This window comes from Saccoglossus kowalevskii, chromosome 2 (assembly GCF_978046115.1).
Source record: "Saccoglossus kowalevskii chromosome 2, keSacKowa6.1, whole genome shotgun sequence".
NCBI classification, from domain to species: Eukaryota; Metazoa; Hemichordata; class Enteropneusta; family Harrimaniidae; genus Saccoglossus; species Saccoglossus kowalevskii.
The window spans coordinates 38,272,919-38,300,652 of NC_140642.1; the positions used below are offsets into that span (position 1 = coordinate 38,272,919).

The 27,734-nt window shown below is 35.1% G+C and overlaps 2 protein-coding genes across 2 annotated transcripts in view; one reads left to right on the top strand and one right to left on the bottom strand.

The window, feature by feature from the left end:
- Nucleotides 1–23: 23 nt before the first annotated feature.
- On the bottom strand, nt 24–19,182 carry LOC144353320 (uncharacterized). Its single transcript, XM_085495274.1, has 5 exons — nt 19,156–19,182; nt 18,709–19,020; nt 2,112–2,234; nt 1,773–1,871; nt 24–1,315 (listed from the first exon to the last, which is right to left on the bottom strand). The coding sequence occupies exons 2-5, from the start codon at nt 18,824–18,826 to the stop codon at nt 1,026–1,028; spliced, it is 630 nt and encodes a 209-aa protein (XP_085351400.1). The 5' UTR covers nt 18,827–19,020; nt 19,156–19,182; the 3' UTR covers nt 24–1,025.
- Nucleotides 19,183–27,415: 8,233 nt separating this feature from the next.
- LOC100329048 (papilin-like protein) overlaps nt 27,416–27,734 on the top strand; it is a 36,619-nt gene continuing 36,300 nt past the window's right edge. Inside the window, exon 1 of the mRNA XM_085495291.1 lies at nt 27,416–27,502. Coding sequence (XP_085351417.1) covers nt 27,483–27,502 — 20 coding nt within the window. The 5' untranslated portion in view covers nt 27,416–27,482. The remainder of the gene's footprint in view (nt 27,503–27,734) is intronic.

Below are 27,734 nucleotides of genomic sequence, written 5' to 3' on the forward strand. Positions count from 1 at the left end.
TAAGATAAATCACAGATATGCTATTGACATATTAACGCATGAATAAATTGTATTAGGATTACCATTCCATTCCGCGCAACAATCTAAATATAGCACAACAGCAACCACGCACACTTTATATGGGCTTTATATTCACGAATTGTTTATTTCAACTGAAGTTTTGTGGTCTGAAAACAGGATGGGATAGTTTGTATGTAATCGAGAAACAAATGCGTCTCTAAATGTGAAAAACATATATAATACTGTTCGTTGGCCCTGCCCGGATAATCGTCCCGCTTTGTGAGCATGCGTATAAATCACGGACGGCCGACAGGTGGCCATAAATGTCAGCATCAATGAAAATTAGATTCTGAAGATTAAAATCTTTAAGAAAAAAATTGTAATTGATCTATAATGTGCCTAAATATTAGCATGCGTAAAAAAAATACAAGTTTATCGTTGATATTGTTTGTGGGCACATATCGTTACTCATACATATGACGTCATCACAAAATTAAAGTATTTAAATTCGTATATCTTGGATAACGACACTGATAAATGACAGAAAATGCCTTAGTGAAACATTGTTTAAATATTGTAAAATTTTCTTAAAATTGTATAAAGTGATCAACACATATTCAATAAGTCAAATATTTACACGAAAATCATGTTCTTTTCATAAAAAACGACTTTAACATAAGGTATAGGAGTCTTACATTCCATAGTATTCGATATATTTTACAATATTATTCCAATAAAGAAAATTAAATAAATATAATATTTACATAAAATTTCCGTTCTTTTCATGACACACAATATTTGCATTTTGTAGCTTGAATCCTAAAACGTAAAATGCTCCTCGGTCAAAATTGTCCTTGTGAATCGGGAATACAATTATACAAATCACAGCGCCATCAACGTCATGGAACTTCCGAGAACGAACAAGTATTGCATCGTTGCTGGGTGCGGGCGCTGCAACCTTTGTTGAAGCAAGTACGTTTTCCCATGAGTTTATACTATTTCCCCGTTGTGCCGTTAGCGGCGAGCTACGCGGTGCTAATCTGTACGGAATCGTCACTGACGTCATATGTAACACTGCCATCAAATGAATCATGTGACGGCATTGGACATGAGTGCGATACAAAACGATATCCATTCACTGTGCCGTTTTTCATAGCGGGCGTGTTCGAGCTACGCGGTCTGCTTCCACGGTTGCCCCGGCAACAGCAACATATACAAAACACAAGTCCTATTAGGACAACAACCACGCTGATGAGAAACATTACGGCGACAGCAACGCTTGTATTTCCAAATGCCGACACCGACCTTTCTGGCTCTGTAATTTAATATGCACGTACATTAGATATTTCAAAACACCAACACCATTGATTGTCAAAGCTGTTATCATGATTTTTTTGTTTTTTGTTTTTTTTTAGGTACTAACAGATGGTTAAATCATGGACTTTACTAAATAGTAGTCTGAGCCAGGTCTTAAAAACTGGCTAAATTTAATCCACTCTTAGCATTTCTTAGCCCGTGCTAAGCGTTCACACACCTTTTCTTAGCACGGGTTAAGGTATTCTCTAGTCCGTGCTAAGGAGCTGTACGTGAACGCTAAAAATATCTTCTTAATCCGATAATTTCCTTTCGAGCTCGATCTCGAATATTTTCCGTCTCAAATCATGGCATTTTTATTTGTCTAACAACGCTGAATTTAAATTTCAGATAGAATATCTGCTCCAAACCTTGTAGTGGGAATATGAACACATTAGAATAAAACACCATATACTTGCCGTCGTCATGACAACCGTCGTAATACTCATCTCTACCATCCATGCAATCCTTCTCGCCATCACATCGACGGAAAGCTGGCAATTCGCGTACACAACTGTCTGAAAAAAAATATCCAACCAAACTGCTAGTAACCAGTAGTCACGTGTCATGATAAAATGAGTGATATCTACATTCTAATAAAATTTTGAAAAACCAAAAATACGATACCATGACAACACATGGAGAACACATTTATACACGAGTTAATCTGACTAAGTCAGAGAATTCAGCTGAAAAATCTCCTCTTTCAACGGAAGTATTCATTAGGCAGTATAGTATTAGTAAGTGGGTAAATCTACCTCCGTAACACGTTTCAAATACTTCATCAATTCCTTCATCGCAATGAGATTGTCCATCACATCGCAACGTCCAAATAAGGCAGATATCTTCACCATACACAGTACATGGAAAACATAGTTGATCTGAAAACATATAAGCATATATTATCATGTTCGTTTGAGTTGAGTGAATGCAGCTTGTGTACAGCCTCAATGACATACCTTGAAAATCGCGATGATGTGTGATCCTACCAATCACAGTAATGTATGCCGAGTATGTCTACTATATAACAAAAAGACCGGGGTAAAACCCATTTTGATCAAATCATATTCTGTCTTTTCCATTTCCTGTTACCTGCAACATACCTAGCTGCTCTTGCACGATAACGTTAATACGCCATCTAGCGTTCATAAACAACTTTAAACACATAGGGTTATCTTAGCGTACTGCATTACGCGGTTTCGCCAAACAACGCCATCAACGATGAGTACTTTCATTTTTAGCATTTACTGTGTCACTATAGTGCCAGTTTGATAGAACGCAATCACCAGAGAACATGTTGTTAGAATCAAACGAGTTACATAATGTAATCTAACTGTAAACATAAAATCAACACAGTGAACAAATAGTGGAATAACCATATTTACCGTATATTATTATATAATTGTATTGAGTCAGTGTGTATTCACGCAAGCATATGGCCATTTTTGTATTACGTTACGATCTTAAATGCTAAATCATTATTTACTTTCGGGTAATGCAATATTTGCATGAATTGTGTGTTTGTATGTGTGTGCGAAATTTGTGAATTTAAAACGAAAGACTATTGTAATCAGTGTGACGATCGTATGCAGAGATATCATCATCATCATCATCATCATCATCATCATCATCAACATCGTCGTCTTTATGGCAAGGCCCCATCTCGAAGAAAGAAGTCATGCGTCCAACGGACATCTGATATTATCATATGAACAAGTGTGAAATTCGCGGTTTCTTACATTAGCTGCGTTACTTTTGGCCCTCGTGTTATATTTACCAATTTATCAGTGTTGTTACTTTGTAATAACGATTAATTATATTTACAATGAGACTAATGTTCCGACCTTGGACTACGATATTTACTAAAAGCCAACGCTAAATGTCAGTGAGATTGAGATGACGTCTTGTTTACTTTAGAACGACAATAGTCTCAATGTAGATCTTCTAGTTATGTGCTCATTCAAAATTGATCGTAAATTTTACATATTCCTGTTTACTTAGTGTTTTGTCACAAATCAATAAAAAACATTTAAAGTAATAATAGCTCTGATTTTTGAAAATTTTTTGTTCAAATTTAAATTTTTCTGAAATATTGTTTTAACGCACAGTTGCCTGGGAACAAGACTAATTCCACATGAAAAGATGTAAAATCGGTCACGCGAACCGTAGAACGTTGTGTTTTGCGACGCTAACTATTATGGGAAATGGCACATAAAAATCCTCCCAAGATGGCGACATATTTGACATTTCGTCCAGGGCCCCTGGTAAGTCTGAAAAACTGGATTTCAAAACATGGCGCACCTGAAGAGCCGGGCGCAACCTCACGACCATCTTTCACCGAGTGATTTAATGTATAACATCGGTATATAGCACATATGCTATGCTATCAGTGTTCACATTTCGGCGATCATGGCCGTTACATTTTGAAACTAATCACACAGGATTTTTGTCATTAAAAATAAAAATCTGAAAGAAAAGACCGATAATTACAACTATTGCCGCTTTAAAATTTGCCAGTTTATCTATTTTGAGTTAATAATTCGACAAATCAAATCGTAAGATGTTTTACAGTAATGCCTACATCAAATCGACAAAAATAAAGAGTGCGCGCCACGAAGTACGCGGTCTGTGTACCACATCGCTGTGGAAGGCTGTATACATACCGCCAAATGGTGTCACTTTCTTGAAACAACGTTTTTGGAATTGGGTTCTTTTTGAGCAAGCCAAGCCAAAAAAATCGTCACTGTTAATTTAGGTAGGAAACGGATATTGTAGTGAAAGTCATGGTCATAGCATAGTTGTACCTATTTTCCGATTATGGTTGTATTTGAAGGGGTGGTCGTCTGTAGATGATGGCGGTATATTTCCCATATTTCTCCTTATCAGTACCCGGGTCGCAGTCATATGATGCCTGTGTCCATTTTTTCGCTCGTCCACTTTTTCGTGGTCAGTTTCGTGATTTCTAGCTGATGCATTTGCACTGTTATAATGAAGTCGTAAGTGACTAATACCGAAAATAATGTGTGGTATTTCTCATGGCAACATTGATATTAACATCGAATAACCTCTCTTTCAAAAACTATGACAACAGACACAGAACATGCCATCTCCATTTCATAATCCTAATCCGATATGATGCTATCAAAATGTACAAAGCTTTGGACAGATGTATCAATAACCGGCTGAGAGGATCTACCACCCCCGCAGTGATAGGCGAACACACTTACCATTCGATCATGCTAAGGTAATATTTAACCACGAGCTCTTTAATGAACAATGAATTACTTTCAGAGTTTGACTAACGGCGCCATTACTGTGATAAATGAGATATCAGGTACGCAACCAGGCATTCAATTTTGGTAATTTAGAAAATTGAACCGTTATACATATAATGATGCACACTCCAGTCAATGAAAAGGGAATGTTATATATTTGGACAATAATGGACGACTCGTCAACTTGAACCTACAATGGGTAAGCGTATACTTTATGTACTACTTGCAATTTGGTTGTGTGTCCCTTTAATGCAATTGCATTATGGCGAATAATTTGAAATGATGGCACTATGGAAAATTAATTGGTATTAGTATAATATATTATTATATCACATAGCCCTAGCATTCAATCACAATGACGCAATATATTTGCATATTGAGACTCCACGGTCAAAGAGGCTTCTGCGCTTGGGCAGACGTTACGATCGATCGAAATTGTTGATTCACCGTTGAGGTTTGTCGGCGTTTTCTCAGAGAATCACCTTTAATTTGTGAATAGGTCGAGCAATTGTAACATAATCTGCTCAATATGGGATCTTGCATTACTTGGAACGAGTTAACTGGGAAATAATTATTGAACAGCACGACTACTAGTATATCGCTCGGTCGACCGTATTCGCGGCACCGTGTACATAACTATCGCTGATTACTTGAATTTCACATCACATGGCATTGCAAGATTTGTTGACGTTTAGTGCTTCTATTTATTTCAAGGTATATATATATATACGTTTTATATCGTACATACATATGAGTTTCATTAAATTGTTAATTTAACCGGAATTGTGTTGTCATATTGCATTTTATTTAGGCCCGAGTGGCCCCATTGCAGTGTACTGTTTCTGTCTGTGTGCGCGCGCCTCATGTATGAACACTCACCCGTAGCAAGCTGTTACCTACAAAAATGTGACAGAAATGAAGAACATTCTGGAGGTTGTCATTGGAAACATGGGCAGGAGAGATCTTGCAATGAAGCCATTTACGAAATGTTAGACTTACTCAGTATAATAATACAAACTACATCACAGTTGCTTCTGATGTATTTAAGATATACTTTCCTTGGTTTGCAATGTTTACATCCACTCTTATAGAACGGGTTAAGTGCGTCATTATGTCGAATTACATTAAGTTTTTAAAGCGTGGGAGTCGTCACCTACGCATGCATCAGGTGGCCATAGCGTGTCATTGTTTCCAAACAAGCGTCTACCCATGAGCCTTTGCATTCTTAACGTGTGTTGTTATCATCGCTTTGAACTCAATTTTCGCGCGTGCGCAGGTGACGACCCTCCCGCTTTAAGAGTCGGCAGTTAAATTTTCTTTTGAAAGTCAACAGATTAATATAAATCATGTTTAATACTTCCGGAAGGAAAAGTCGTTCAAGTGCTACGTCATTAATACCTTATTCAACATATTACCGACAACGATCCCGGCCAATGAAGCTATTTGCATATTCATTTTACTTCACACACACAATACCCACTCAAACTAGAACGTCGTATTTTTCTAAATGTAATTGTATCGGGCACTGAAGTGATGCATTCAGGAAATGCAGCCTGGGGTGGCATTCCATGGTCGATGAGATTGAGAATACCTTTTCCGCATCCGTAGGTCACGTAAATCCAACCAGATCTCCTACCAACCCTTTGATTGGGTTGTCAATTGGCGATATATTACACTCGGTTTAGTCAAGTATATCGCTTGATTATGAATATATCTTGATATTTACATGTATAACTAGCTAATAAAACTGTATCATGCCCATTACTCAGTATCCCCACGTGTCCTGTTAAATTTGATCATTGTCCAACTCATCACGTCTGGTATAAATGTCTATCTATCATCACTGTGATTTGTGTTGTTATTGCCGTAAGGATGGCGCTGCATTTTCGCTCAACTGAAACGAAATAACACTTGATAAATGTATCAACACTTTATAATTCCATAAAAAACACCCATTGACCAATATAGCATTATACATTGCGACATCAAATATATTAACGTACACAAACCAAAACTAATGACGGTTTTAATTGCTTTGAGAAAAGGGCTTGACGCTTTACGACTACGTTTTAATCACGCGCTTTCGAAGTATCGTGAAAAACTGTGTGCAGTGGAAAATTGTTAATTTTTAATTATTTGAATTTCCGATAAATGCGGGGTCCTTCGAGATATATCCTGCTTATCACATGTATCCGCTGTAATAGTAATTTACGATCGCGTATTCAAGAGCGTGCAATCTCATTTGCATACCGGATGACTGTTCTTGAATACTGTTTATTGATAGCTTACCCTCGTTCCGGAATATATTTATTTTTGGAGTAATCATTATATTAGAGTTTTTGGACGTAGTGTTAACATGCAAACTGTATTAGTATTTGGGTTATTTCATTTAATCCTACTTAGGATCCGTAACACTAATTATAACCATGTTATTTCCTTCAGTGCCCCCTTAATTTTAATTGTATATGCGAACATATTAAGACGCTGATGTATTTTGAGATTGTCTGCTATAATGTCAAAAGTTCAATCTGGTAGCATTGACGAATCAGATTTATACCATTTAGTACGGAGATATCTAAAATTATTGATTTTTATTTTATTGCGGCTCGCCGTTTATCTTCACGTGTTACGGATTAAAAAATGGCGCCTTGCAAACGATTGAGTGCACGGCCAACATGTAATATATCCAGTATGTATCACAGGTAATCGATCATCACTACATGGTTTGGTGATTCTAAACGAGTTGGACGTTTGATTGATTAAAAGTGATTTTAACACAAATTATCTATAAATATCGGATTATTCATCATCTGTTATAAAAAAAAATATTATTATTCTGACTCGCCTCAGAATGACAGCCTCAGAATGAATGAAACAGTAATATTTTTTTTACAATGTGTCGTTTTTTGCATTTTCATTTATGGTGGATTCTGCCCGTATTAACGGGCAAGCAGTGCGTGTCTACGATGCCACAGTAATATGCGCTGATACGTCCAGCCATGATTAGGTTAAAAGGCCGTATTTCCCATGTTTCAAATATAGAGGAAATTGACATTTACGTTTTTGATTTCAATCCACTTGAACACACACAGAACAATATTACGATCGTGGTACAAAACACCGTTAAGGGATACATTTCCCGTGAACGACAACCGATTGTTTGTTTAAGTCTGAATAAACTGACAAATCATTGCGACAGCGTACTATTTAATGTAATCTAATAACCGCGTTAAATTTCGGTATATTTAGGTCATGGTTATTCTCTTGATACACGACCTGGTTCGTTTATAATTGAGCATTTTTTTTAATATCAAATACTTTTTACGGGACAACAAATCTCAAATCTCTAATCAAATGGAACCAGTTACAATTAATAATACATATATGTCGATATTGCTGAAATAAATTAAATAGTGACACGTTTTGTAATATTAAAATGTTTCAGCGGAGTAGTAGATGATTGCATCTAACACATTAAGAACATTATTCCTGATTCGTATACACGAAATCGTGATAGTATCTATGGTATGGAAATACTATAAAACCATCACTCACTATTTTAGGGAAATGCACTGGGTTTTACCTTTACGAGCTTGAAAGGAAAACAATGAGTTTTAATTCAATGGATGGATTTAATTCAGCGGATTGACGAAAATAGCAAAATGAAAATCCAGTGAATAATTATTGCTTTTACACAAATCAAAGAGCACGTGTCAATTCCATGGAAGAAATAAAATTGGTCGACTATTTATCTTCTAACGGTGCATTGCTATCTAGGCATGCACATCAATTGAAAAATGGCTTGTCCGGGGTCAACCCAGTCGACGAGAAGTTTTTAATCAAAAACATCATTAATCATATTCATGAGCAGTCGGTGTAAGCGCAACGTGTAATCCGATTGCCAATTGTATTATCACCGACGTGATTTGGCTACTTTATCTCTGCACAAAAAATCGAACATATTCACACATTACAATTGGGTAATAAAGTAATATCCGACAAATATGAATACTGTGCACTGACTACTCTCAACACACAGATTCATTTAACGTTCGCGTTGACTACAGTAATACGTCTCTCGTAGTTAATTTCATGAGCAATTCGGTGATATTAGCAGTTGGACACGCTGCCTGTAATTTAATTATATTGCGCGACGTGACAATTCAATATGTCAGCCATGATATTTTTTTGCTAACCATCTGAGGAAAGCAAAATAATCTCTTCTCAAATTGAGGTCACTAATGAAATGCGAGCTAATCCCAATTCTGATCTCAATGATGGCGCTAATGATTGAGGGTCACGTGTGAGCATACTGCTGTTGACTCAGTTAAGTGCTTGGCTTACCTTAGATAATTACTGCCAGATTGTGTCCATAAATAGTTGCAGTCCGTGATTACTGCGTTTAACTAAACTTAATTTTCTGTCATTTGTCACAAAATAATTACAATCCCTGTTTCAGTAAAACCAGTTGATATTCTGGAATTAAAGAATATAAGACAGATTCATCACTGTCTTGAAAACCATTAGTAAGTTAGTGGCCTTATTTGAGTGCCGTGATTTCTTCAAGTGCGTTTTGCACTTTTCGATGATTTCAAGTGTCAATTATGTGTCTTTGAGTTGTAAATAGTCAAATATTGTACTTTAAACGGTTCGTTTCTGCCACATTTCTGAAATATACATTAAATTAGCATAAAAATTGCATTATTAATATTTACAACGTCTAACCATCACCGTTTGGCTCAGATTCCAGTTTAGTAATATATCGCTACAACAGTCGTTTAGATTTACTGAGTGATTGAACAAGTGTTTCATTTCTTGAAGAAAATGTCCGTCGATACGATCTGGACATTGAGGCACAACTAAATGTAGAGCGGATATTGTATTAAATTATAATTTCTGTTTTAGTCACGACTTGTGTACCAGTTAATGAATATTTAGTTATAACAACACATGAATACTTATGAGCTGTTGTTCAATAATTCTTTTTTAAATTTAGATTTTTAAATTGTCACGAACGGTATTTATATCAATAAAGCATGAATGAATGAAAAACATGGCGGACAGAATCCAAGGCAGTCTCGTTTTTACTTATCAAACTACGTGCAATCGCATAAATCTCGTCAGGAATAACGTTATATTCGGCGAGAGCAAAACAAATTGGATTCAAGGTAATTCAAGTTGAAATAACCAAATACTGTGTAGTTATTTCTTATAAGATGTGTTATCCATTTGACATGCAATTAATCTATGTGTATTTAATCTGTTATGCGTACAGCGAATTACTCGGACCAATGCTATTAAGGTATGCACCACAAAAGCATCTAATTTCTACAAAACGTATCAAATGTATTCACTGGGAATTGAAAGAAACAAAAAAACTCACTGATCATCTCTGGCAAACATTCGCACTGACGAATTTTGAATATATTTTGCATACGATCTGACATGTATATTATTATTCACGAATTCACATTTTGAATGTAATAATCATGTAATTTCGTTTAGTAATAACAATTAGTAAGAGTTATCTGAATTAGTTAATGCACAATGTTCAATTATCTAATTAATATCATGATGTAATTTGTTGATTGATTGATTGATTGATCAGAATATAGTTGCATGATCTACATATCAACTGTTAAATACTTACATATCACTCTGCACATACAGTTTTCACAGATTAAATTATAGTGCCTTTTTGGGCCACGCGCATGATTATCTGATTCCCAAAGAGATAAATATTTCAGAAAACATATAAATGTCGTCTTCTCAAAACTATAAATGTTTATTGTACTGGGTTATCGTACATATACATTATATTGGCACACACTGCTATGCACAACTTAATTTTATAACATTACGTTGCCTTTATTACTTTAACACTCCGGTCTTCATTGTCAATAATCTAGTTGGTTATCATTACAATCATAATAATCGGTTTTCTTTTTTTGTTATCGTTTATCTGTTTTGAAGGAATGTCAGTTTTCAGGTAATTATCGATTGTTTCCCATGGGGGGGGGGGGCGTAATTTCATACATACGACTCTATACGAGCGAAATGTTTCCTAAACAGTTTCAGTGATTATTAGATTTAACTGAGCGTCATTTTCTGTCATTTGTCACAAAATTATTACAAACCCTGTGATTGGAGTACCATTTCAGTAAAATCAGCTGATAATCTGGAATTAAAGAATATAAAACAGAATATATTGTCTTAATTAGTAACAAATTAGTAGTTAGAGGTCTTATTTACGCAACTCGAGTGTCGTGATGTAAGAATTTCAAATTTATTTCTTGAAGAAAATGTCAGGCGATACAATCAAATTTCGAACTGTGTCTTATATGAGAAGGTATATATGATTTCTACTAGCAAATTATCACTAAAACAATGGAATCAAAGAAACATATTATATTTATTAGTCACAAGATACATACTGCAGTTTCTAATAATAATTGTTATGTTATTGACGCTAGGCGAGATTATTGTGTCGTAGATATTACGCTTCTTCGAAACGAATTAAATTATCTGCCGGAAAATAATCACAGTGTTCAGCGCCCATTTGGAATAGTCACAAATTGTATACTAGTTTGTAACTATTTAGTTATTATAACACAAGAATGATCATGAGTTGTTGTACAATATATTTTTTAAATTTAGGAAGTATTACGATTGCAAGAATGTGCTACAGACTCGTTGCATTGGTTATGTACAATGTGCAATCTGATTAAAATCCGATGTAGGTATGAGGCTTCATTTTTTTTTTTTTTTTTTTTTTTTTTTTTTACATATAACCCTTTATATTATATTTATTTGTATTTTAGTTTGAATATGTCGATTTTGGGGTTTTTTTCTGTCCCACAATTTTCTAAGAACTGATTAACGGCAAGAAAAACAAAAAAAATCGACTTATTCAAACTAATAAAATACAACTAAATATAATATAAAGGGTTATAAAAAAATTGGAGCCTCATACCTACATCAGATTTTAATCAGATTGGTACAATGTGGTACACGGTCATTGAAACGACGTGTCAAGCATATGCGTATCCACAGCTTTGGATTACAAATACTAAATTACTGCATCCTTATTTTCCAATGCTCAAATTGAGTGGTGTTTCAATTATTAATAATTGACTTACAGAATATAAATAGCCACCTGTCGGCCCTCTAGGCCATTCGATTGTCAAGCTGTCATGAACGATATAGTTCTGTCAAAGAAGCACGTACGAATGACGCAGTCTCTTTGTTGTAAAAATAAACACACTGATATGTTCATGTTATGTTGATGAGTGATATCAATATTTTACTCCACGTCAATCGCTGCGGCTGATTCACTATTTAGATATACTTGTTTCGCGGGTGCAGTGGTATTCTTGCACAGTATTAGTTTCGTCCCCGCTGTAACAAGACATACTAGTATACAGGTTCTTTTGTGTTGTGTATTTATTTTTGTTCATGTTGATACTACTGGCTTATTACTCGTGCAAAGTTCGAATTTCCAATCCCAAAAATACGCAACTAGCACATGGGAACCAGTCTGAATATGTTTCATTTTAATTGGCGCGAGCAAAAACAAATTGGATTCAAGGTAATTCAAGTTAAAATAACCAAATGCATAATACTGTGTAGTTATTAAGTATTATTTATAAGTTGTGTTATCCATTTGACATGCAATTAATCTATGTGTATTTAATCTGTTATGCGTACAGCGAATTACTCAGACCAATGCTATTAAGGTATGCACCACAAAAGCATCTAATTTCTACAAAACGTATCAAATGTATTTACTGGGAATTGTAAAGAAACAAATCGACTCACTGATCTTCCCCCGGCAAACATTCAAGCTGAAGTGTTGTTTTTTCAGTTTTTAATAAGATTTGTAAACATTTATTCAATTCACATTTATTACTTAAGATTGTGTTTTGAATGTAATAATTATATAAATTCATTTAGTAATAACAATTAGTAAGAGTTATCTGAATTAGTTAATACAGTGTTATCTCCTCACAATGTTTAATTATCCAATTAATATCATTTCCAAGTTTTTGTTGGAACGCACAGATTGGCAGTTCTCTTAAAACATGTGATAATCATCGGTGTGGTTGTGTAATCTACATATAAAATAATACATATTTACGTAATACCATGCACGTAAAGTTTTACACATTTAATTATGGCCCTTTTTCTGCTTGCGTTGTCGTCTAGATTTGTGATTTGCTATTATACTGTAATCTATATGATACATTTCCAAGCAATTTGTATTACATTTATAAACATGCGTTTATCTGATTCCCCCAGGGGATATTTATCTCAAATATTTTCATATGTATTTGAATTCAAAGTGACAACAATCTGGTTGGCTAAATAAGGTAGTCAATTCAGAAAACATATAAGTGTCGTTTGAAATAGATGAGTTATATCTTGGATCTTCTTTATTCACACTTTTTTGAAAAAAAAATATGTTTTTTAATAAGCACAGAGGTTTTCGATATAGTCAGTTAGCATCTGGTTTGAAATTAAATTTATGGATTTCGGGTAGATTATTTTATGCAGATACTTTATGCATGAACTTTGTGTGAACTATTTTTGAAAAATCACGTCATTGTACCAACTCTGCAATGTGTTATCGCATTGTATAACATTACATTGACTGTTTCACTTTAACTCCGGTCTTCATTGTCAGCAATCTACTTCCCTGGTTGGTTATCGTCACAATCATAATTACCGTTTGTTTGTTTTTTATCGTGTTTCTGTTTTCCTAGAATTGCCATTTATCAGCCACTTATCGGTTGCCTCCCGCAGTTGGCGTAATCTTTAAAATCTTATTGTACTAATCCCTCATAATGACAATATATATTTACATAACGCGACTCTTTTTGTAACTTCAGCTAGGGTAGCTGATGACAGCCATATATACAGCAGTGGACATAATAGTGTGTCCGTTGCATGTACGCTTTGAGTCTGGAAACGTGTGTAATATACAAGTTTATTAAAACCGCGGTTGGTTTTTGTTGTTTGTAGCCGTGTCTCATTTCGGTAACAATGCGTTTTAACTTTAACGCGCGTTATACTATACGAGTTACAGTACAAGGAGTGAAACAAACTCAACAGACAATGTACCACTCGTAGAGTACGCGCGTGAACCAATAGAGTACTCGCGCTAGTGTCTATAAAGTTTTAACGCAGTACTACTGGTAATGCTGCATCATAATCGCCACCCACTACAGTGTCTTAATTACTCGGTGAACAACGAAAACGAAGATAATATTATGAAGCAATCATAACATATAATTACTATATAATAGATCGTCAAATTTAATATTACATGTAAAACAACGTTAACGTGCATCTCTAACTTCGTCGGAGTGGCCTCTCGGTTAACAATTGCTTCTCAGATTCAACTTGTGTGCAATATTGACCCTATACATAGTAGCTAATCAGTGGATTTATGACGTAAAAGTGACGTCACAAGCAATGTTTTAAGCTTGGAATACAATTGTGCTAGTGATTGTCATCATGAATATAAACAGTTGGCTTTGGATAATCGAAATACGTGTTAGTTATCAAATTCCCCAACAATTCATTCAATCAATTTATAATATATTAGAATATATAAGATTTACACATTACACCTTACTAATATCCCATCTTTGCCCATATTTTGATTTTACATCTTCATGACATTTGTTCACCAATGGTACCAAATCTGTCAAAATGAAAAAAATGTCAATTGCGCTAGGTTTATTTTCACTTGATTTAAATGTTTATTTATGCAAATTGCCCAATTTTTTACCTTTCCCATTTGAAATTAGTAAAATTAGAATAGAGGTGTTGCAGGTGGCATGGCAACCGATTAGTTTATTTCGCTCACAAATGGTTTTCGTATATCCTGCCATTAAAATAACATTTCAGGTTCGGAAGACAATTTGCAAAAACGGAATCAATTCTGACTTGAATTCACAATTGTAGTAATGTGTTTATAAGCCCGGTGTCGCAGTATTCTGGGTTACTATTTATACTAGATATGATTGTTTTATTTGAGTATGATTGGAAAAATGCACATTTTAAAACAATACAAGAATTTCCCAAAATTCGCTTTCAGAGCTAACAAAACACATATAAACTTTGAATAGTCAAGTCTTTGTGGAATATAGTTTGCATATAAATGACCTAAATTCGACTTTCATCCTCAAGTATGTTGACATAAACTGTACATACATTTTTGTCTGATGACATTTTAAAAACATGAATCTTGGGAAATATCTCGTTTACTGGAATGTTTTTTGATTGTGTGTGCGTGTTTCTCATTTGTCTGGTACATTAAAATTGATATGCATTTGAGCGATCGGACTATGGGCTGTATACATAACGTTCATATTATACCCGGGAAAACAGCAATGGTATTTTCTTTGTGTAAGCCGGTATGTGATTAGACACACTCGAAACAGGAAATCTGGGTTCGTAGTGACACTAGGCTGTTTTAAATAGACTGGAATGCAACATATAAACAACATTCGGCATATTAAGTGAGTGGAGAAATACTGACTATTTTAAGAAATACAAAATGACCCGAGGAAATATAACTTAATGCTGCGCCTTGCTGACTGCAGTGAGCAAATAATTACATTATACGTACGTTGACTAAGTTTACGGTAAAACAACTATGTTTATGCAGCCACAAGATTTTATTTATATGCAAAATACGTTTTCACAGAGAGCCATAGATGTGTTATTCCCATAATTTGTTTTTTCATTGTGCGTTTCTGTATTTTTCGTGCCAAATTTCCACACTCCCATCGGAAAAAAACAATACAACAATACTACAGTGAATGTTGTATCGTAGTACACTGTTCGTATTTATTCATATTGTACGTCTATTGTGCAATTTGCAGAGGATCTCCAATCAACGGATGCCCAATGTGATTAATTTTTGTTCATTGTTATTCTAAAAATGACTTTTTTTGCACATTATTTTTCTTTCATACGTCTTTTGGAAATTGATTCTTCCTGCATATGACTTTGATACATGATAATATTATATTTCAAATAGAATTTATTCAATTCATAAATAGTCATAGACTTCCCGGGTTTTCTACTTTTCGTGTTTAGGGGTTTTCCATTCCATTGATGTACATTAAAATACGCAGAGATCAGCAGTACAAGTGGTATTTGAGCAGATATAAATTTGAATTAACTAGAATAACTCAACGCAGAATTGATGGAGTTATTCAAATAGATGATTTAAGTTTGTTTTCAAGATCGTAGTTTTAATTTTAAGGTGTAATTATACAATGAGACAACGAGATAAAAAACGGATACTACAAAATCGTATTTGTAATTTGCGTATGTAGTTATTTTCGTATCGAGAAATAACCTGAAGCTGCAAGGATTGCAATCAATTATTAATGATCTTAGATGTTTTCTTTTCGATACTAGGAAAATAAAAAATTGAAGTTAGTATTGATGCTAATCGCACATGATATTTTAAACCGCACTGGTCACTATGGTGACTAATTCATAGTTCATAAGACATACATCGGCTGGGTTGTAATAATAAATCTCCGTTGTAAAACAGTAATTATTTCCACGAAGAACAGTGATAATATTTTTGCTAGTTTCCGACACAGACGCGAATGTATTCAATCGAATCACGTTCCCAATTTCGTGATACATATCGAATTAAATAACAATTGTACATCAATAAAAGACGCCATTGTAAACGAAATTACTTGGATGTGTAGTCGGGATATAACATATTGGGTTTTATTCATATTTAATCCTCGCAAGAATATTGGAATTACATTCTAGTTAATTTATTTTAACACATTATTATTCTGGAAATAATAATTGTTTATTACTTTGAGCGTTGCGTTATTTCGTCTTCAGGGTTTATCTTAATTATTAGTATTCAGTTAGTGCATTATCATATAACTTTAATTACTTTCCATATATTGTCAGTGATTATTATCTTTCAGTTCATACCATATAGCCTTTAAACAAACAACTACATGTTTTACTTGGTTTCCATTGTTATACTCCGGCGAAGTAATTGACAGCGCGAGTAGTCAGTTAGCGACTCCGTTGACGCTGCTGATTGTTTGCGTTAATGAGAGACAACTCAATTGGACATAAACCTCCCCAATGCACACTTTATAGAAGCTGGTCTAAAAGTGTGAGTGCGTTGTTTAAGGGATGAGTTACTTTGTGCAGCGAAGACGTAAATAAGGCATGGCTTCTTAGTGGTCAGTGTCAATGTCAACAGATGCTGGAAATTAAGGAACGATTTGTAGATGGAGAAATTATATTGACCTAGTTCTTCAAATTAATTAAAGAATTAAAGCCAGTGTATAAGTAGATAACATCACATGAAATCCGGAAGTTGTTTTGGGTTACCCCCTCACTCCTCTATCTCTTGGCGTTTCCAAATATACCATTCTGAGTCCAATCACAAATATGGAGAATTACAGATACGTTCTACTGAGAAAACGGTGAATATTTGGAATTGTTAGTCGATATTTGCATCGATTTTATATGGACTCGGTGGCGTTGGTTTTGGTAGTCAGTATACAAGGGTGAATGTAACAATAGCCTTTTGCATATTACTGTACATTATGCAACCATGTACAGTTATATTCACACACGTTTATCATTATAACCCTGATTGTCATTTTGGGATTAAGCAGGCTAAAACGGCTTCAACAACACAGTCGTCGATTATCGCTCTAATACTTTGTTTTCATAGAAATGTCCTACCCAAATCAAGCCATGTATTCATCAAACTAGCGTTTGTTTAGCTTAAGTGACAGTGGTGTATGTTTCATATACGTTGCTGGATGCTACGTTTTCATAACAAAGTTAAAATCAAAATGCTAAAAAATGGGTATACATTTCGTAGTATGAATGTAGCGTATTTGCACGTGTCTCCGTGTAACACCGGAGTACTGCGCATTACGTCCACTGATATTTACATATACGTGTGTGTGTTAAAATAGCCATAATAATTATTTACATTTAAATCTCTGTTGACATATGTTGTTTACGCTTCATGCCATTTGTGCATGTATAAGAGGACAGACCTGTGTAAATAGTTTAAATTAAAAACGGATATTGAGCATTGATGAGATTCAGTCATAATACACAGATACCCTGTCCAATCTAATTGTTATTTTAACAGCAAATACAAGATCATATAACACCAGGCTAATATGAATAGGGGCATTTTATTCAAAAATTCGGTAGTTCCACGATAAGTAAAAACACACACAATATATTTCGTTAGTGTACACATATATATAATAATGGTTATTAGACAGCTGGTGTTGTTATAAACAGTGTGTATTGAGAAAACCTTGCTCCACGGTGGTTATTTAGATAAACTCGGTGAACTCTGTTACCGTATTTCTGAAATGTGATCTGGTGTTATGTTGTCCTCTGGCGTAATTGCGGTAACATGCAACGTGTATCGTTTAACGGGTATGGCACGAATGTGAGTTGGGATATCGGGTTCGCGAGTTGCACTCCAAATACAAATTGTGGTCGTGGCCCGGGGCTACTAGTACGATACCAACGGGTCGATATATCACACCCGTTCGTGTTTTTGCAACTTGGATTCTGTGATGGAAATTACTCAAATCGCATTGGTTATTGACCAACCAAATATGTAATATGCTAATCAATTACGCTATATCAAAAACACGTGGGTTTAAAGAACACGAATTAAGTTGATTTTCTTATTGTTACTGACAACATGAAATGAATCTGCATTTATCGCCATGTGTAGGAAAAGCATCATTACTATCCATCCATCACTTGATGTACTCAAGTCCCTGTAGCCATCATTTACAATTACAATATAACAGTCAATTTGGCTACGAGATGTAGAATGATTCTCTGGGGTAGTATTATTAATGATAGTGATTACCATAATTGCAATTACCATATATAATACGAGTTTTAATTTTTAGTTTAACTTATAGGTTGAATTGACCAATCTAATCACATTTATTATCACTAGTAAATAATTATAAATGTCAATGTTTTCACGTCCTATTTCGGAAAAACCGCTGATTTGATAACTTACCCTCTTCCAATTCTGCCTCTGTGACTTGCTGGGCCACTACCGCTGTACAGAGCAGAAGCATGCACAGAACGTGAAACGAATCCAGAGTATGAGTCGTGTACACCGTTAAGCGGCACATGTGTTATGGTAAATACCAACACTATCGGTAAAACTGTACGATCACTGTGGTACGCATTCCAAAATGACATCTACCATTAATTAATCTCGACGACGGATAAGTTCATCATAAGATAGGATTCACTCAGACTCATTTAAAATACAGTAATCGCCGATATTTCTGCAGTCCTCCGTATCAGTGTTGTCCTTTCACATCTATAAAAAAAATCATCACAGAATAAATTGCTTCTTAAGACTACTACTGTACGGCTGATACATCCAAATGAACAGTGTCCATATATCCGACTTCGTGTAACAGCAACCTAATGTCAGAGACACGATTATACTTACATTCACTTGTACCACTGCCAAGTGATAATATCCTACTGCTAAAATACGGCAATAACGTCAAGAACCCCTAAGTTGGTGTTTATTGGCACGCCAATGCGGCTATACTGCATCAATGGACACATACGTCAGAGAGACGAATAATTGCCACAAGCTGTCTCTCCAGGATAATGCGACCATGCATATACCTGTCTAACTCAGTGCTAATGAAATTTAACAACGATTCGTGCAAACAAAAATTATATTATATTATATTATAAGTTGTTAATAAACACGTAATTCTGAGAGCGTGTATGAATGTGACAGACTCAGTACTTGAACTGGAATTAAGTATTCACAAATTGATATTATTACGAATAATCAATCAATCATTCGTTCAATTAAACAATCTATCAATTAGTTGATCGATCACACGGTCGAGTTGTATTTATATTGTATAACAGCACTTTATTATACTGGGAATGCTTTCCACAAACTCGACAGTGTTAGCCATTTCCCAGTTAATTTATACATCAGACACAAATATTTGTAGTAGTAAAATTATCCAAAATTTCACATTAAGCATTATCATATGAATAACTGTGATATTTGTGTGCACCTTCTGTTAGTCCTCGTTCTGAAGACGTTGGGAATGACCACGTGTGTGCGTCCGTCCGTTTGGTATCCAGCCATATCTCACACATGCTTAGGCCGATCAAGTTAACATATACAAAGCATGTACATGCATTTGTTTCATTGTTTCATTGTTTCCGAATGGCCGAATGGCAGCCATTTTAATGCCAAAAGTAGCATTAAAACCACGCATTTTCACAATTTTGGAACCAGATCTCAGTCGCACATGGGCATAAGCTGTTCAAACTTGGTGCATACGTTAAACATAATGGGACATTGATACACTAGTACTTGGTGCCATTTTTTTCAAAGAACACAGTGCAAACCTGCCTGATCTGTATATTCGACATACCTGTAACCATCAAATTCACGGAAACATCCGAAATTATGTCGAACAAATGCTCATGCATTTTGTCACCTTAAATCCAAAATGCCCGTATTAATCGAGTTTAAATTTCACAAATACTTCACAAATGATATGTATATGATATTGACAATGACTTATTTTAGCTGTGGTATTACGCTGCAATGTTCGATCTACACATTCATTCTAAGGCAACAGTCTCATTAAAATTGTTTACAAATTCAACTTGCGTATTCATTCGCTAGTATTACATCTGTTACAGTAATTTGACGAATTAAGTGCTCTGCCACATTCGAGTAACTCTGCCCTCTACGCCCGATCACTTGTTCGAAATCAGTGTAAACATTATTATTGCCAATGGCGTTCCAATATGCTAATGAGGTAGTTCGCTAATACCGGAAATAAGATGTGATATTCCGCGAAGCATTAAGTGTTCGTATCAACACTGCTTCTTGTATAACATGTTATCGCACCTATTTTAAATTTCTATAAATCATCTATACATCTTAATCATTGTGTTGTAACTGCCGTGTTATTTGAGATTTGAATTACGTCATTCTGACAATGCGTTTGTTTTATTGAAACACTCCATCGTCAAGAAATGACGTCATGATAAGACACACATACTACAGTATGATGGAATCAGAACGATTTTAGCTGGCAGGGGAGATATATACCTATATATCAATGTCGATGACCATTCAATCCCATTATATTTTAATCCCTATTTATTTTGTTTCGATATAATGAAGTGAATAAAGTATATGAACATGTGAGGAACCCGGATGTAATTATATGATGTACTCTACGGAGAAAGGTGGTGTACCTTGATAATGGCAAGATCAAAAGTCCTTTTGATATCCCATTGTATGACAATATTGAGTCACCGCATGAATAAAACAAACCCCAAGACGATTAATATGCTATTGAGATGCAATTCTTGTATTCATTCAAATGATATACGAGTAATAGAATGTATGACATGACGATGATCAATGAAGTGTCACTCTCTGAGATATTAATACATTTAATACGCAGATGGTATTTGAGTCAATGACACGTGCACAAATCGTGAAGTAAGAATATTATATAAGCCATATATTGCATAACTATATCACGTACAACTATCATAGATTATTGTATACAGTTAGATTAGCTAGATTGAATTGTGTAAGGTATATATCTTATTACTGTACTGTAGCTATACAATTTATTTTTGTATTTTATCGAGCAAAAAAATTAAAATTTCATACGAGTTTTTTTTATTGCATAACAAAAATTCACATATGATATGCTATGCCATTTAAACGGTCTTCAAATAACTGTAGTGGTTCATACTCCGAAATAATGATACATTCTACGGCTCTGCTGATGGTAAGAAATCACATAGTTCAATTTTAAAGCAGCTGCCAGACGTTATTTGAATTTCATTCTGGATTTCATGGAGGTTTCTCAACCGATGTCTCATCCAACTTTAATGATTGTTAGATCTCAGAGTGCACACGGTCAGCCAGTACATAAATTCATCAAATTATGGTCTGTTTGGAATGATCTAAGCAAGTGATTTTAAAATACATACATATACTGGTCCATTGGTTTGTTGTACAAGAGTAGTAATCTTTCGGTTTGCGAAGAATTTATCCTACATGACATTCTATTCTTCATTTCACCCAAACACTGTACCAACTTTCCTGGTTAGAAAAGAATTGATCCTACATGACATTCTTGTTTTCCATCCTTTAATAAATCTTCACCCAATCACTTTGCCAACTTTTACGTGTAGCCAAGAATTGATCCTACATGACATCAAGTCAAGTGAATTTATTAATTTGTTGTGACTTTTTCAGTAGTTTTGATTTCTGTATATTGTTATTTTGCTATCTCCAAACACAAACATACTATTTTACAATGAGATGGATCGATATGCCACGTTACCAGCTTCTCATAGTGTTTGTAACGTTTAATATTTCACAATATTCGATGTAATTTATACTCAACAATAAATGTATTAATGAAGACTTTAAGTATAGTTTGCCATGCAAGAAAACATCTATCACAAATTACATCAAAAAAATACACCCATCATAAGTCGTGCATTATTCTCTCCAAATACAGAGTGTAACTCGTTTTACACACGTTTCCTCTGATATTTAATGTTTTATACAGTTCTAATAAAGTACCATGACTGCTCATTTACATTCTAATATAACATATGGGAACGGGCATATTGTTAATCCGAAAAATAATTTAGAATTCGACGTCAATGTAGTACTTTCTCCAATGTATAAAAATGTGGTCGTATTTCACCATTGTTCTTTGTACTTTGCTACATTGTAAATAGGGACAATTGTTATTTACTGCTCAATCGAAACTGACAATGAGTTTGAACTATGACCAATCCATGACCAAGTTTATATATGTCTAAAATTAGAAACTATGCAATTTGCTTGCTTTTGTTTATTCAGGGTAAGAACTGTATTCGAGTATGGAGGATTACTAAAGCAATAACGAGTGAGTCGACATTAACATCAGCTAGATTGACGAGGGGAGCTGCAGTCAAATGGACTATCGGCCCGGGGTCAGTTAATGCAAATCACAGTATGGGGACGTTTTTAGCTGTTGGGTCTAGAATGGGGTATAGATTTGCTTGCATTTAGGTCCAATATCAGGTTTGCCTGCCTAGGATGGAGCCTGGGGAATGATTATCTGTTGTTGTTTTTTTAATTTCCATGTATTTCGCTTTAGTACTTTAATTAATGAATCCGGGCGATGGGATTCAACCTATAACTGAATAAATTTAGTGACAATTTGGTCTCTGATGGGATATACAAAATCACTATTTGGTCTATAATCGGGTACGGTTTTTGAGGTGAAAATGGTCTATGTTAGAGTCTGGGGTTTTATTTCCCTGCCGCACACCCCTACCAAACTGAAAGGCCAGTGACCCCCCGAGATGTCAACATACCGCCCAATCTTACTACTCTGATTAATCATCATTCTGGACTCGTTTATGGTTAGTGATTATATTAGATCAGACATGGATTGGATTTACTGTTAAACCTATTAAGCGGACTATCTGTATCTCATCTCAGTGAACGTCCTTATCGCCTGGTACCGATTACCGTACTTACCTCTAGTCTACCAACTTATGAAGCTAATCTACGATTGCTGAGTTCCCAAAACACGGCAGAAACCCCAACCCCAATATACACAATGTATGGGAGCTGGTATATACTAGTATATACAGCATATGGAAACTGATGAACACATTCAATACTTCTGTTTCATCCATGACGCCTTCTGTCAACATTTCATTACTAGCTTTGCTGGTAGTATTTATTAGACTTTGTGATATATCACGTGTATGTCATCTTATTACCCAATTGTATGTGATTCACAAGTTAGATGTATATCGACTGTTTACAATGTGTGTTATTTATTCGTGTCATTTAAAATAAGTTTCAATGTATTAATAAAATTCATATTTGGGTCAGATATCTACGCTGCGTATTTGCGATATATTTTGTTTATTTTTCTAGCTTAAATTTAATTGCCAAACGATCAATTGAATAAAGACATTTATCTAATTGACATTTTGATATGTTGATAATTTGTGGAATTTTGAAATCGAAGAGCCATGACTAGCAATGTGTTAATTCTACGCTGTGGGATAAGTAGTGTAATTATATAATACGAATGAATAAGTTTTGATATCAAATCGTATGAACTTCATGGTTCAATCACAGAGCCTGACAGATTACCCCATAAATATACATGGATTGAATTAAGAATAATATATAGATAATCAAGTGTGGATATATGTATTTCCATTCACTTGAGTGAATTCACGAGTCTCTGATTAAACGAAGGATATATTCAGTACCTTGTAGGTTCAGAATAATAAATCGTCGCCAGGGGTCACATAATATCAACAATCTTACCTATTTCTAAATATAGATATCATGTCCTTAGGATGAACTAAATAACGACAGAACTGTATTATTTGTCACAAATGTCAGTTGACCTTTCATTTTCAATTAAATACAAAAATTCACTGTGTGCTGTGAACTATTAATTCACAGGTAGTTGGTTCTATTACAGTCGAACCCACGAATTAGGTATACTAAGATCTGTTGTAAGCTGGTATATGCGACAGTCATCGAAACGTCGTGGGAACCAACAGATCAATGCGAGTGTGTTGATTGGTTTTATTGAACTATATTTGAATGGAAATGGCACGGCTTTTTGTAACCGGGCAACGGATCTCTGACAAAGTTAACTTTCTGTTCCTATTTGAAACAGCTCACATATAATACTTCTCATTAGTGAATGTAGAACTAGGGTATATAAAGAAAAGAATGTTGTTGAGAACAGTTTTTATTTAATCAATATACTAGTACTAGTATGATGTTGTGCGATGTTCACGTCAGAAAATTCTTCTCCTTCATTATACCTTCGTTCTCAGTTTTTGGACAATCGGTAAACACCAATTTGCTTTTGTTAATTACATGTAGTTAATTAATCAAGGTGTCTAAATGCGTGGTTGAGCCAGTCATACAGTGCCTCCCGTGTGGTACGTATGAAACCCAAAACACCCACCGTACACGCTGCAGTGGCTGACGTATTTGAAAGCCAACCGTTGGTCGGCCTGGGCTAGATGTCAACTAGATATCAACTGCTGCATGGTCTGCCAATGTCACTGTATTCCCAAATGGAACAAGCTTTCAGACAGAAAGGTGCCTCCTGCAGAAGAATATAAAAGTGTGAAATGGAGTTCTCTTCTTGAAATTGTCTTCCGTTAAGTAGGTTGTTTATTGTTCTGGAATTCGCTGGGTTTCCACCGATCTCGGCGCGGCATGAACTTTTCTTCTTATTATTAATAAGCAGACATCTGCCAAAATGCATGTGTTTTCATTTAGAATATCTATTGAGTCCAGTAGTAGCATTTTATTAATTCGAGGGTAAATAAAAGAAAATGAACATTTGTGTTGGCTTGTAGAATAAACTACACCAATTCGTTGTTAAAGCCCTAGGGATTATTAAGTCCTGGTTAAAAGAAAGACTGTTTTTTTAAACAAATGCAGGGTCTGTTCAAAGCTTAGTTCGGTGCCGGGTTCGGTGCACGACCACGCTCCAGAAAGTATTTATATGTACTAAAATAATTCATTTCACTTCAAGTTCTCTACTTTATGTTTTTCGCTCTGCGAGCCGTTTTCAATTTGTTTGTTTCCATCGCCATTGAGGGCGAACTTTGTATAATGATTCTATGCTCGGCCAAGCGTCAGCTTGACGCAGTATGGAAATACTCTCCATTCCCAAAGCAGACCAGCATGCACCTCGTGACCGTCAGATAGAAAGTGGGCAGTGAATATCTGGAGAGCAAAATTACGCCATTAAAGCAATGACTTTCACCAAATCATATATTAAAAATCACCACTATCACAAATAAAGGTTTATATGACGTCATAACTTTACATTATCACACCGTGACGTAAACCTCTATTCGCAAGTAAATTCATTTCAACACAAAAAACGAATTTAACTATTTTGTTGGATTCAGAGAAGGGATAGATGTGATAATTATTTTGCCATAGACCCTTTTCGTCATCCAAAATGGCGCTGTGCGGGATTCATTACTGTTTAAATAAGTGGTTTTCGGAAACAGTAAGCAACATTTTCTGTCTTACATATAAGATTTAAAAAAATATTAATTTAACAATTGTACAAACTGTCAATTCAAGTATTGTTATTGTAGAGTGGCAGTATATGATATTTAAATATTATTTACTTTGTAATAATGGGCGATTTACCTATTGTATCTCTAAATGTTACTGCAATACGGGGCAATTCATGTCATGTTTTAATCATCTGTAGTGACACATATTGCGTACAAGTATATACGGTAAGTATCTGAGTAAACTAACTATCATTATTTGTATGCGTTCTTTGTCAGGCTCCGAACCACATTGTCAACTAGCTATTTTTCATCAACATCAATTCAAAAAATTCTGAGATCTTCGTTTCGTGAAAAATTATCCATGTGTAAATATTTCTCATTCAAAATGTTGGAATTAAATTTCACATCTATCTAACTGACTCCCGAAGTGTCGTTTTTGCATTGGTTCGGCTTGCCTGGTTTCCGACGCAAGTGTCATTGCACACCAACCTGGGAACCAGCGAATGGTTTGGCGTAAACTAACTATTTTACAATGTCTTCTTTCTTTGAAGTATTAACGATTATCACTATTTTTTGCTAGTTTGATTTGATTTTTCAAAATACCATTTAATATCTTCAAAAAACTAAATTACAATAGCATGTTTAAGTAGTTTTTATTAACGATAACGATATTAGCGATAACTTGTGACATATTAAAAGCATAAAAATATATTTTAAAAAGATCACATTATCACTCGCAAGTTAGTTCGGAGTACATCAATTCACCATTCTCCACATGGGCTAATGCTTCTTTCAGGCACCATTTCTTGTTGAAACCATCCATGTTGTTTATCAAACTGTAATATAGATGTTCTCCATTTAGTCTATATTTTATTCTCTGTTTGAAGCGCGGTGGACGTCGCGCTGCGCATGTGTGACGTTTGTGTTTATAAACATTGATTTCCCCACAATCCAATGCGCTCTTCAAAAAGAATTCACAAGTTTGAGGTTTGACCTGCATTGATTACCGCCGGTGAATATTTCGATATCTTCAACTCACCTGAAAATTACCTAATTAAATCTTGGATTATCGTTGTCATTTTATCAGCATTTGAGTGACACAAGAAACTGAACGTAAGTATTTACCGGTTTATTTGGTTTCTGGTGAAAGCAATACTTCGGTAATATCATAAATCATTGCAGAATACTAACACAGAAGGGAATGTACAATCGTATACATGCAATTTTCGTCTATAATATACTGTATTAGGCATTTATCATCAGAAAATCTCCGAAGAGAAAATTATGACATAAATAAAATGCTTTTGGGTTCTCTACCGCCCTCACACAGCAAAGTGCGATGAGCGCGAAATTCGTTTTTGCAGTAAACATGATTCTTCACCAGTTTGTTCACGGGCAAGTCAATTGATAAGCGATGCCTCATTGCACACGGAATTGCATCTCCTCCTGTACAATTACTGTGGCTTGTGTTACAGAAAGGCTCGCTTCCGTTTTGATTCTTCGAGCAGAAAATCGTAAACAATGCGAATGGTGAATGACCGCTGACGACGTCACTAACAAATCAATCATCCTTGGATCATCTTCCTATCTTTATGCAAATATTTCGGTCAAAGGTCACTCTTAGCGCCGCAGTGCCACTGTTGCATCCAGAAATTTGGACAGACCACTGGACCGAACATGGAGATGCGGTATCGTAGGTAAGTTTAGAAAGTTTTCTTTCATACACGTATGAGGACATGAATCAGGACGTGCTTGTTCTTCCCAAAACAAGGGGTATTATTATATTTGGCGTGTTTCATTGCCAGGTGTGTTTTTTTAAAGCTTTCGCCAGTGAAAAGTGGCTCGTATCGACAGCATTGTAATCGTCCAGGTTTATACATGCTGGGGTGGGGTACATGAAGGCGCCGTCACGGAGGTGTATTTTTTACC

Bases quoted from the DNA above. Each gene is read 5' to 3' on its own strand.
- LOC144353320 (XM_085495274.1), bottom strand. From the start codon at position 18,826: ATGTGCCGCTTAACGGTGTACACGACTCATACTCTGGATTCGTTTCAC. The intron at 1,872-2,111 runs GTAGATTTACCC...ATTTTTTTTCAG, and splicing joins ATTTGAAACGTGTTACGGAG to ACAGTTGTGTACGCGAATTG. The intron at 1,316-1,772 runs GCAAGTATATGG...ATTAAATTACAG, and splicing joins CGACGGTTGTCATGACGACG to AGCCAGAAAGGTCGGTGTCG.